This window comes from Durio zibethinus, chromosome 13 (assembly GCF_047325235.1).
Source record: "Durio zibethinus cultivar Kanyao isolate XHJ-2024 chromosome 13, ASM4732523v1, whole genome shotgun sequence".
Classification (NCBI taxonomy): domain Eukaryota; kingdom Viridiplantae; phylum Streptophyta; class Magnoliopsida; order Malvales; family Malvaceae; genus Durio; species Durio zibethinus.
The window spans coordinates 4,193,135-4,206,376 of NC_143174.1; the positions used below are offsets into that span (position 1 = coordinate 4,193,135).

Below are 13,242 nucleotides of genomic sequence, written 5' to 3' on the forward strand. Positions count from 1 at the left end.
TAAGTGGCTGACTTTATTAAAGGCCGTCAGTCCTGTCTTGCTTTCTATATTTACAGACCCAAAAAAAAAAAAAAAAAAGGTATTGTTTAAAAACACTGCTTTGTGAATCCAACAGTGTCAATAGGAGACAGAAGAAGAAGGGAAAATTTTGAAAAAAAAAAAAAAAGAAAAGAAAGGCCCTCGAATAATTAAGCAGTGCTTGACAAACACAAGACAAGAATTTTTTTTTTTCTTTTGAATTCATAACATCAAATGTAAAATTATGTGAGGGATTGATTGGTTGGTGTTTCCTACAACGACTTTACATTCCCATGCACTATTGTTTGCTTCACGTAATTTGCTTACACATACGCCAAATTTTAGTGTCATAACAAATGCTCTTTACTTTTTGCTTTAAATGGGAAAACATCTAAATTTTAATATCTCTAGATATAATTAAAATGAATTTTAATTATTAAAAAAAAAAAGAAAAAAGCCAGAGACAAAGGGAATCAGCGAAGTCAAACGAATAAATTAAAAAAAAAATTAAAAAGAGAAAAACCTAGACATCTTGGTTGGTTATAAATTTGCAATAGTCAAAATATTTAAGAGTCACACATACATAATGTTTTTTATGGATAAATATTATCCTTTAAAAAAAAAAAAAAACTAGGTTATCAATTATAAACAAGAAAAGTTGATCGTGTATTTGGGCCAAGATTATTTGTTGCAAATGATGATATTTGATATTGACAGGGCGATCAACTATTAAGCTATGATTTTCCGAATTTCTTAAATTACTATTGGTTTTAATAAAATTTTTTATGTGTATAGGTTACTCAATCACAAATGTATCAAGTTTTAGGGAAATAACATAATCAAAATTAATATCAATGAAAAACAATTTCGAACAAAACTCAAATTGAAATTTACTTATTATAGTGAATTTAATAATTAAGGCAATTTTTTTATTGAAAAAAATAAAATCTTTTCCTTTTAAAATAAATCATACATGGATCACTTAAACCATATAGGACAATTTTTTTCTTAACAATTAACTATTGGTTAATTTGTCGTTAATATATAAAAACAAGTTCAATATTTAATGAAAGAAAGAAAGGAAGAAAAAGCACTTCCTTTGTGTATAACACTCCATCCTCCAATCACTAATATAATATAGGCTAAACAATAAAAGTATCATTGAATTATAATTCAATAATTATTTAAATTCTTAATATTTTATTGTAATTAATTAAGTTATTTATCTTTTATTTTGATTCAATTGAATCTTCAAATAAACAAAATCTAGTCATATAGTAAAATTTAATCAATCAATCTTTAAATTATAGTCAGTTGAACCTTAAAAGAATATTAGAGAGAAAAAAAATAGAGAAAAAATTTTATTTTATTTAATTTTCACATATATTAATTATATCATATGACAAATTTTATCTATTTTATTGATGTCATGTAAAATTTTATCTTAATTGATAAAAAAATATTGATGTTAACTTTTTTATGCAAATAAAAATTTAATTAAATACAAATAAATATTAAAATATTAAAATGATTGCAATAAAAAAAATTAAGATTTAGATAATTATAGCTTAGGAATTTTTTATACCGTTTAACCTATAATAGAATATAAATTTGTTGAGCTTTCATTTCGGTTGATTATGTGATTGATAAGGATAGATAGCTCTTCTCCCATACAAATCGAACGCGACTCGTCGTCATTCTTGCTACATCACCTCAATCACCTTTCTCTATTAAAAAAAAAAAAAAAACGTAAGAAGAATGGTACCCCAAAATTTTCTATTTATTTTTCCCTCTAGAAATAATAAAAAAAAAAGTGGTACAACTAATTGGACAAGACTTTTCTCTTTCCCTTCCCCATTTTCTGATCAAAGATTGGTCCCTCTTAAATCCCATCTTCCCCAGATTAGAGTATTTTAGGGAAGTGACCATAATTCATAAAATGTTTGTGTCCAAAAATTTAAAACAAATATAGGTAGGAGCTGATACAATGACATGAAATGCAATAAATTTAATTTCAAAGGTAATTATTTTATGTGTTTGTTGGAATTTCATTTGATCTAAACTTATGAATACATTTCATTTTCTCTTTCTATTAACAATCATTATAAGTTCAAACTTTCGCAAAGTGATATTTAATTTTTTCTGCTAATATTTTTGTTCGTTTGATTTTTCATCAATAAGCTCAAGACTTTAATTAGTTGAACAGTGTAAAAGATTTTCATCTAATTGAAACTGTTGTTTTGTTGTTGGATCTTTAATCTAATTAGTTGATCGATGATTGATGGATTAAGATGCTAATTAATAAGCTCAAGACTTCATTTAGCTTAGCTTAGATGATCGATGGATTAGTGCTAATCTAATATATATATTATTTAACAGTATACAAAAATAAGTTTATCATATAGATGTTTATATAGATAACTCTCTTAAATAACACATAAGATAATTTTTTAAAATAATAAGATAATTTCTTTTAATTACAAATTACATAATTTTAAATTTATTCAAATATAAAAATTATTCAAATTATAATTAAAAATCAAATTAATTTAGAGATATATTTTCGAAAATTAAAAATATGAAATATGGATTTTATTTTTTTAATAAATAATTTTAGTTGTATACAAAATAACCTTATTTAAAAAATTATTTAATTATCAAAATCTTTCAAATATGTTTAAAAATTACAAAGATTAAATTTTTCCAATCTTTTAACAATCTTTTTTATCTTGATTTAAAAAATTATCTTTTTAAAAAATTTACATAAGACATTAAAAATTCAAGTAATTTTATGTAAGATTTTAAAAATTCAAAAAATTTTCATATTAAATTTTTAAATAATAAGATCATCAAAATAATTATATCCATTTGAACTCTAATTATCAAATTTATATTTAAAATAAATGCAAAATTTTAATATTATCTTTATAACTTATTATATTTATTTTATATTTTAAAAAATTAATTTAAAAATTATCTACTTAATTCTAATTGCCACTAAAGAATTTTTTACAAATTTAAAACTATAAATATAATATGTTATACATCAATTTTTTTTAATTTTTCAGTAACTTTTTTTAAGATATATTTTATTATTATTGCAATTTATTTTTTTATAACTTTTTTAAAGATATATTTTATTGTTATTACAGTTTCATTTTATGAAAAATATTTTTTAAAATTTTTTTCACATATTTTTCTAACATTTTTCATATTTTACATAATAATTTAGTCAAGATTACTAAAATGAAAATATGTTAATACTTCTTTTATTATTTAATTTATCATTCAATAATATATATATTTTTATTTTTTCAATAAATGCATAATTTATTTCTAATTGGTATAATTTTAGAGATGCATAAATATTATTGTAAACAAAAATATCTAAAGAAATGGCAAAATTTTTTTATTGCTGTTTATAAAAAATTTATTTTTTAATGACAAGTCAATATATACAAATCTTATATATGTTATGAGTTTTAAAATTTGAATATAATTTTGAAAAAAAACTAATTTGAAAATATATATATATATGATATAAGTAAAATTATTTCGTGCGTCACATGGTTTATAGTCTAGTTAATAATAGTTTTTGGGGTAAACTTCTTAGGATAGACTTGTAGTTTGGTTTGCTGTTGGGTTTTAATTAAGAAGCTACCGGCTACATTTATATTTTCAATAAGATTTGCTTAAGCTTATTTTACTGTAAGTGGTATAAATAATTTTTGATGCAAGGATATTTTTCAAGGTTTCAAACTAAATTTTAACTGCATATGATACAGATAATCATTACAGGGGAGCTCATAATTTAATATAAGATATATAAACCCTTTGAAGTTGCAAAAATATAGGGCTATATTAAAAGGTTAAAATCAAATTTATTTAACCAACTGCCATAAGAAGCAATTCACTCAAAATGAGTTTTTATAATTAATTAAAAATTTTAATTCTAATAGCTATGATGTCACTAGATATATTATGAATGATAAAAAAATTTAAATAAATAAAGTATAAGTGGTTCTTGATTTTGTTTTATAATATAATAAGATGTACTCTCAAATTCTAATTTTTTAAAATTATAGTTATAATCAAATATTATTTATATATATAATCAATTAAATAATCAACTATTACATCATAATCAAATTACAATAATTTAATAATCAATTAATAAATTAAAATATAATTAAATAATTAAATCTACACATAATATGACTTAAATATAGAGCCCCAAAATTTTAAGACTTTCAATTGTAATTTTAATTCTTTTGTTAAACTATTTCTATCATTATCACTAGTTAACAATTCTCTAAATTATATATTCTCTAGGTTTCAAAAAATTTATCATATATTGATTTTCGCGAAATTTAAAATTAAAAGTTTTGATTTAAATATATTTAATATTAAATTTTAATTTTTTTATAAAATTAAAATTTCTTGATTTTTAATTAAAAAGTAAAAAACTATAAAAAATAATGTTAAAATATAAAAAAATAAAAATTTTAAATATTAAAAAAATAGATCATAATTTTAAAATATCTAAATAAATAAAAGAGGAAGAAAGTACATGTAACATGAGAAACGTTATTTTCAATGATTCTCATAATAGATATGCATGTGTCACGGATCGAGATTCAAGCTTCAAATCCGTGCGATTTTAAGATCCGAGCATTCACCCATTCGGTGTCCCAGATCAACTTGCCTGTCACGGTTCACATCATTGTGAGGTATTGTTCGTTCTGACCCCCCTGACTTCACAGTTTTATCTTACAAAAGGTGCCTCACAAGGCGGAGATGGTGTGAACCCTTTTATACCCTAGTGATCTTCTTATTATGTTCGATGTGGGATTCGGGACTCTTTCTTAAGTCCGTGACATTCTTCCGCACCCAACTTCGTGACGCTCTCGTCACGGAGGTTGGCCACCTTATCTGTCTCCCTTTGAGATGCTCGACGTGGATCGAACGGTTTAAAGTTGGCTCTGATACCACTTGTCACGGGTTGAGACTCAAGCTCCGAATTCGTGCGGCTCCGGGACCCGGGCATTCACCATTTCGGCGTCTCAGATCAGCTTTCTTGCCACGGTTCACACCTTTGTGAGGTATTGTCCGCTTTGGCCCCCTTGACCTCACTGTTTTATCCTACAAAAGGCGTCTCATAAGAAGGAGATAGTGTGAACCCTTTTATACCCCAATGATCTTCTTATTATATTCGATGTGAGATTTATGACTCTTTCTTAAATCCGTGACACATGTATTTTCTTTTTTTGTATTAATATTAATTAATTAATTAATGCTAGACTTGTGTAAAATAAATGAGGTCCATGGATGTGACATTATAACAGCCACTCATAATATTATAACGTAAATTTCAAATAATTGGTTGAAGTGAATTATTATTTACGAACTCATTTTTCAAAAGTATTTTCATCGCGAAAGAAGCCACTCTATTCATTTGTTGTTTTTTTGGTTTTGGATATGAGAGAGGAGAAGGGGGTGGTGGAAGGTCAAGTTATGGCTGATTCGAAGGGGGACAATTAGGTCACCGGCACTTCAAAGTCGTTTGGGATGGTGTTGAAGAAGAAATATATAGGCCTTTGTTCAAGGTCCATTTCCATCATTCCTATGCAAGAGCATTTTGTTTCTTTTCTTTTGCTCCCTCGATGAGCTACAAAACCAGAAATGAGTTATGTCCTTATTCCTAACAACTCATAATATTTATATATATTTTTTATTTATTTTCAACTGTGACCTACTATGTGGGGAATGTCAACAATTTTTAGCAAGGATATCATATCCACTAAGTTAAATTAATAATTCGGCCAAAGTGGGCACCTATGTTTCTCAATTAAGTGTGAAACTCTGTCTGAAATCGTTGAGTTGTAAACTACTACGACCCAAATGGTCCGACATCTTTTCGATTTTATCTAATCATGTGGGCCTTCCAACTTTTATTGTGTTTTGTGCTGGTGTCACCGTCACTTTACTTTGATCAAAGTTGGGCTTGACCTGTTCGACTAATCGTGTACCTTTATCTGTAAATTTCTCCAAATGGGCCAATATTTTGTTGTCTCTGCCTAATCTGTAAGGTCACTCACCATGTCTAACATAGCATGTTTACAAATTACAGTTACTACTAAGATTTGATCATTCTTACAAGGCAAAATCCTTATCATACGAAAGAAATTGCTGATTAATCGTAGCCCTACAATCGTTTCCATGGTGAATGACTCCAAGTTTTCGATTACGATTTTTCATGGAGTAATAGTTAATTTGAATGCATAAGCAGGTGGGTACGTAGGTGACTCAGTGGCATCAAACATGTCCATGTTTTGATAAAATATGGTCATAATGCAAACACTGGGGGATTCAATCATATTTGTACATTGAACATTTGATTCATTAATATGTATTGTATGTATCTCGTTATTCAAACAGTTGAATTTGACTTCATTTAAATAATAACAATAATAATAATAATAAATTAAGAGAAGTTTGAAAAAAAAAAATTTACAAATGTTAGAAATGAACTCAAGTTTTATCAGAATTTAGAGAAGAAAGACACCTGAATATCATTAGGTTTCTAATAATGCTAGTCTCTAAAAGAAGGTATCTTGCCTGTATTCTATTCCTGTTGAGTCTAATGAAGTTATGATAAAGGAAACTTCTTCTTCTTCTCTTATTAATCGCTCGACTTACTCCGGCCCTAGATGGACTAAGGTCGAGCCAACTTTGATCTTCAAACCGTCCCTTTTCATCCTTTTCTTGCCACGGGTCAAAAATCAAGTTTTAGCATCAATTATAGTTCACAATTAAGACGACATAAATATGGTTTTAATTTATTTTACCGATATTGAGTATTTTACCATGATCATGATTATCTGACACTTAAATCATATACTTGTGGGATGTCAGCTTTTAAATCTTATAATTTGTGCAGGAATAATTGAATCACATTTTAAAGATTATACACTAATCCACTATACAAAGGAACAAAAGTTAATGGCCCTGGAATTGTTCAGAGAATCTGGTAATCCTCTCTAATTTCTTGTGACGGAAGGCAATTCAATATCAACAACTACTGTGGTAGTCCTGGTAGCAGGGCCAGCTTCCTCTTGTATCTCTCTATCTTCTTCAACAATCTCAGAATTGTTAGGAAAGCTAGCGGTTTCTGACAAAGTTGGTGTTCGATGATGAGATGATAAATCTGGGGAGACGGATTCGTTGCTTTTCGAAAAATCATTACCGACATGTGAAGATCCAGCTTGTTTCTTCCGTTTCTGCTTCACCCCGTCGTGCCACTGTTTTATAACTTTAGCTGTCTGGTCTTCCAGTACTGCACTCTTGAAATTTGATCCCATCTGTGAATGGATAAATTAATTCCAAGTTAACTTTTTTTTTTTTGGGTACAAAAGATGATGTAGGATTGATCCTCAATCTTGCAGAAATCCACCTTTTAAGGGGATGAGTGAACCGTTTGGACTAAGCTCCAAAAATCATGATTATATACAGGCAAATATAAAGAATCATATACCTGGGTCACAAGAGCATAGAGTGGAAGAGTAATGTAACTGCACAAGACTTGAACTATCACCCTGCAACAATATTGTCCGAATTGTTCAGTCTGGGCATCTATTTCATTATTTTTTCCATTAAATAATAGGAAATTTTGTTGAAATTTTAGGAAATGTAGAAACAAAAAAGAAAAACAGAATAGAAGCTTACGCTAAGACCATCCTGATAACGATTATTTCTTTGTTCTCATGGTAGCAGGACTTTATTCCATATTGTAACTGAAGATAAGAAGAAATTTATCTAATAACTTCACATTTTCCCACATATATTTCTTGAAGAAAGGAAAAAGTAAAGATTAATGAAAGTATGTATACCGAAACCCAGACGAAAAATGAAGCCTCAAATGCATTCTGGGAACAATGGAACCCGGAGTTAATTTCAATTACCAAATAGTATATGATTATCCAAGAATGTTTGAATAGACTTATTTGAATTCAAAGGAAGAATTAATACCATGAATAAAGTGTAATACAAAAGGGTCAAGACATATTTCGGTTGACTGAACCAGAAGAAGTCATCGTTGGGTTTCACCAAAGGGGCTCCTCGGATTACACTGTTCTGATCTTTGACTTGATGTGCCATTTTTGCTAATATTACTTGGAGCTTGGTTCCCAGAACTAGCACTATCTAGAGACACAGAGCAATATTGTCAGGCAATTCAGGAATTCACTGCCTGATAGAAAATAAGTTAAAGAAACCATAACACGATCAGGGGCGGATCCACGTATTTAGCTAGGACGTCTATGGACATCTCAAAAATTAAAAAATAAGAAAATTTGATAAAATTTTTTTCTTCTGACACCTCAAAAATTTCTCTCATACACCTTTTCCATTGATGAGGTTGATAAATCTATGAGCAGTTTTTCATATGCACCTTCGAAAAATATGGATCCACCATTAAAAACAAGAAAGCATAATTTTTACTAATACTTACTGTCAATGGGAGAAATGATACCCATAGATACACATTCCAACCTGTTGAAATTCAAAGGTCAAGGTGAAACATAGAAAATATTTGGAGGCTTTTACAGCTTTGAAGGGAAAAGAGGAATTCCTAGTTACTCACCGTGTACGTCCAGCAGCAGGAAGACAGTAACCAAAAACCACATGAAAGGGCTGCTCCATCAAAAGCAGAAAAGATGGGAATTAAGAAAATATTTAGTTTTAAAGAACTCTTTTGCAACTTCTGAAGTTATGCATGAAAATTCAGTACCTGATGCCAACTACAACTTTGAAATCATCCTCCAAAGATCGTTGTATGTATTTTTGGAAATTGAAAGAAGTATTTGTTGATAAATGAGCCTACACCATTACAAATTTACAAGGAAGAAGCATTAATTTTGCTTATAAGTTTTTTCTAACACAAAGTGGCAAAAACATGACATTAATTAATTAAATTTCTTTCAAAATTGTAATTTATTAGAATATTAAGGGTTAGTCTATTTTCATGCATGGTTTGTTTGTTTGTTTTTTTTTTTTTTTTTTTATAGAATATCATTACTTATCATGTTAAGCTCCATTTGGTGAAAGAATTCTTATTATATCGGAAAAATCCCACCATGCTTTCAAATGGAGCCTTGATAGGTATGTGAAACCCATAATTCATAAATATGACTAATTTGAGTGCAAAGACAAATGCGTGTGAAATAAAATCACCTAAAAGAAATTAGAATTAAGTAATGACGAACTAACAGCGATGAAACCATGGCGTAATGTAAGGTAGTCAACTTTTTCCACCGAGTTGTAGAACTGTTGAAAGAAGCATTTCTGCACCAATGAAATTTATCATAAATTAACGAAACATAATTCATCTTTGTCGACAAAAAAAAAATACTAAAAGTAGTTATATCATACATGTCCTTAAAGAAAATATTAAAAAAAAAAAGTGACTTACAATCCACAACAGGATTGATGTCTCTGAACATGAATTCGAATGCCGCCGGGCAAAAGTCGTTTGTCTTGTGAATCTAAACCGATTAGGATCTAACATTTGAAGAGTTGTTTTTGACAAATGAAAAAAAAAAGTTAGAATTTAATTACTTGTTATCGAAGTTGAAGACTTGATGTATTAATATCTTAAATATGCTAAATACATGTCCTAAGAATTTGACCATTTCCATTTTCAATTAACAGTTTCGCTAATAAGCGTCTTAATAGTGCATCCTTCAAAATTACCATATTTTCTTAATGCACTGCAATTCATGGAATTAAAATTAAAATAAACTAATATATTTAATATAAAAATATTATTATAAATAAATTTAAAAAAATCAAAAGGTGCTTTTAATTTCTTAAAGCACTTTTAATATGTTTTCTTTGATAATATGATTACGAATATTTTTAGATTTTGCTTGGACTTAATTTTTTTTAAGAGATTTTAAAAGCTTACTCCCTCAATTAATTTGGTGTATTCAGAATTTGACTCTCGAAATGGTTTCTATAAAGATCAAACTCAAATTGACAAAAAAAAAAGAAAAGTTTACCCTTTGCCATTAATAAAACCTTTAAGTTAATGATTATACAATTAATATGATTTCAAGCTTAGAATAGCAGTATAATTTAACCATGATTATTGGGAGAAGCCCATTATTATTGTAGGGTCTATTTTCAGCCCATAATAGTTGAAATGTTTAAGCTAATAATTTCTCAACTATCTACAAATTACAATAAATTAATGTGATACTGACAACAGAATTTTACGTTATATCATAAATAATTGTGCTACAAAAAGTAATTATAATAATTTTTATATACTTTTTGTTAACAAGAAATTAATTAACAACACATATTCTATTAGTATATAAGTCTTTTATGTTGTAAAAGGCGTTGTGCAAATTATTAAAAGGTGTCACAAATAATAGTGTATTAAAAGTTTTAACAACAATGGTTGCATGATGGGTCATGGCATCGACCAATGGTTGCAAGCATCGTGCTGTTCAGATAGCGACGAGGAAATAAATGTGTGAAAATGAGAGAAATAAAGAGAGAGAGACTTGGTGATTTGCATGCATGGACAAGGAAGAGCCACATTAATTCTTTTATTATTTTATGTTAAAAAACATTGACTATGTCAACGCCAAAAAAAAAAAATTGTTCATGTCAGTATTTGAGTTAATTTTTACTTATTAAAGTAGATAGAGAATTTTGAAAATTAATTAAATTAATGTACAACAAAAAAATTATTTGAGTACTTTTTTTTTTACTTAAATTTAATTTAAAGTTTGATCATTATAATTAAAAATTTAATATTCTACTAACTAAAACATCACGGTGGTTATTGATTATTTAAATACCTTCAATTTTTTGAAACGTTGAAAAATTTACAACTAATTATCAACATATTTTGCTAGAATAAATTATGAACATTGGAAAAATATAATATTAGTATAATTTGGGAAAAAATAAAAAAAGTTAGATAAAAAGCTATAATATTATATAATTTAGAGAGAATTAAAATTAAAAATTTTACTTTCACTCTAACTCTCAAAATCCAAATATTGCTAAATGCTGTTTAATTAAAAAAGTTATGAGATAATAATAAATAACAATTCAGTAGATTTAAGAGATGGGATTCAATATTATTTTTTGGATGATTGAAATTAATGATTAAAAAAAGATAAAAAACTTTTTTTTATAACTTAATCCTCTCTTATATATATAATTTAATAATTTTATAAAACAATTACTCTATGTTAATATATGATATTTTTATTTAAATCATAATCTCATTATTTGAAGAAATCAATTATTTACTACTAGAATAACTAATGAGCTTATTAAATAAGTATTTATCATTTAATATTACGTGCAATAAACGATTGATTTGAAAAGATATATGACCATTTAGTAGAATCCTTCCTCCATAAGTTAAATATATTTTCATATTTACTAAGAAAATGAAAAAGAAAATAAAATTACCGTTGGCAGCTTGGTATTCCACCGTTTGAGTCTCCTTCTCCCAAATTTTCCAACGCCGCATCTACCAAGCAAGAAATAATCGGACTTCAAAACATGCATAATTAAATAAATGTAAAAAAATAAAGGGAATTAATTTTTGATTCTAAAGAAACACAAAGATGTATCAATTAGTATCAATAGTTCAATTTTGTACCTTAGCTCTTCCTAGAGCCATTGTGACCACACTATACACAATTTGCATAACTGCTAACACGAAAAGAAAGATACTTAGCTGGTTCGCCCCCTCCTCTGATATTAGAGAGCTTTTTCCCTGCAAAAATTTAATCATACTCATTACATAATTATCATAACTTAGTTTCTTTAATTTCAACTTCACATAGAGTAAAGTAATCTATGTCATTCGATTTTTTTTTAAAAATCGAATAAGGTATAGTTTTAGAAACGTTTTATATATGTGATCATACTTGTTGAAATAAAATAAATCCACAAACCATTAATTTTTCTACACACAAATATATTTTAATTTGGTAAAATGATAAAAAGTTCAGTGTCTATGAAGTACAAACCTTGGAACAGTAACCTGAAGTTTCACTATCAGCAGCCAATATTCTTTCATATAATTGCTCGCTCCATACTTGATCATAGGCTAATGCTTTGACAGTTTTTGTGGATTGAGTTTTATGGCATGGAAGCATAGTATTTGCAAATTTATTGGGTACACAAATTTTGGAGATAGAGCTCTGTGTAACTGTTAATATAAGAGACATGAAACCCAGCACCATAAGCACTGCACCAATCCAAACCAAAAACAAATTAAAAAGGGAAAAAAAAAGTGGCACTTGGTGTAAAAAAAAATCTAATATTATATCAAAAGGTTGTGTTCTTGCTTCTGATTTACCTGATTTAAGCTTCTCAACAGCCTCAAAAAGTGCAGTTTTCTTATGTCCCTTGAGCCACTGCATGCACAAATTAAACAGATATGGAAACATATATGTTTAAATTTCTCTTTTTCTAGCATATAGTTATTTGAAGAATTAATATTCTACTTACTTTTGCAATGAGATGGATCAAGTGTTCAATCAAAATGGAAAAGGCGATGATGACGAAGCAAACGGTGGCGACAGCCCAAGTAGGAGTCTGTTGAAGGGAGCGAATCGAGGCTCCATTTCCGGCAGCCATGACGTTCCTTAGTCTTTCTCCTCAGCAACTTGATGAGCACCGAGGAAATTGATGGTTAATAAAGAGAGCTATTAAAACCATTGCAGGGTATCAGAGAATTAAAAGAGGCCAAAACCCAGAATAATTAACCCCTCACCAAGCGACCGGAGGAGAAACGAGAAGCGTTCAACGCTTCAAAGATGATGAGACTTTGTCGGATTTGAGGTAGGTGAAGTCAATGCATGTTGCAGCGGTGAAGGTCTTACCTATGCGGTTTTGACGTGCGATTTTTATTTGTATTTAAAACTTCTTTAGTTTTCTTCGCAAGTTGGTACTATGCAAAAACAAACAAAACTCCGAGAAGTCATTAGTGTAGAAAAAACCCTCTCCAGATGCGCTTTTTGTTGACTATGGTTACAAATAAGTTTCTGTACTTCTTCTGAAGAATTAATTTCATCATTTACTTGGAATGATCAATTGGAAGATGAATTAAATTAGTTATTCCAATTGAGCATATAAGACGTAATTGGCTAAGTCTTACCATTCCTGCAACTTAATAAAATTTTATGTTGA

The 13,242-nt window shown here is 28.1% G+C and overlaps 1 protein-coding gene across 1 annotated transcript; it reads right to left on the reverse strand.

Moving 5' to 3' along the window:
* Positions 1-6,916: 6,916 nt before the first annotated feature.
* MLO3 (Seven transmembrane MLO family protein) lies at positions 6,917-12,924 on the reverse strand. Its single transcript, XM_089742731.1, has 16 exons — positions 12,827-12,924; positions 12,562-12,718; positions 12,410-12,467; positions 12,078-12,298; positions 11,705-11,821; positions 11,512-11,572; positions 9,488-9,576; positions 9,286-9,360; positions 8,807-8,895; positions 8,660-8,709; positions 8,528-8,568; positions 8,047-8,220; positions 7,908-7,943; positions 7,744-7,811; positions 7,553-7,613; positions 6,917-7,379 (listed from the first exon to the last, which is right to left on the reverse strand). Exons 2-16 carry the CDS (start codon positions 12,688-12,690, stop codon positions 7,059-7,061), a joined length of 1,590 nt encoding a protein of 529 aa, XP_089598857.1. The 5' UTR covers positions 12,691-12,718; positions 12,827-12,924; the 3' UTR covers positions 6,917-7,058.
* Between the last annotated feature and the right edge of the window lie 318 nt (positions 12,925-13,242).

Excerpts from the sequence above, each read along its gene's own strand:
- MLO3 (XM_089742731.1), bottom strand. The coding sequence starts at position 12,690 with ATGGCTGCCGGAAATGGAGCCTCGATTCGCTCCCTTCAACAGACTCCT. Across the intron at positions 12,468-12,561 it reads TGATCCATCTCATTGCAAAA|TGGCTCAAGGGACATAAGAA; the intron begins GTAAGTAGAATA and ends TTGTGCATGCAG. Across the intron at positions 8,569-8,659 it reads CCTGCTGCTGGACGTACACG|GTTGGAATGTGTATCTATGG; the intron begins GTGAGTAACTAG and ends GAATTTCAACAG.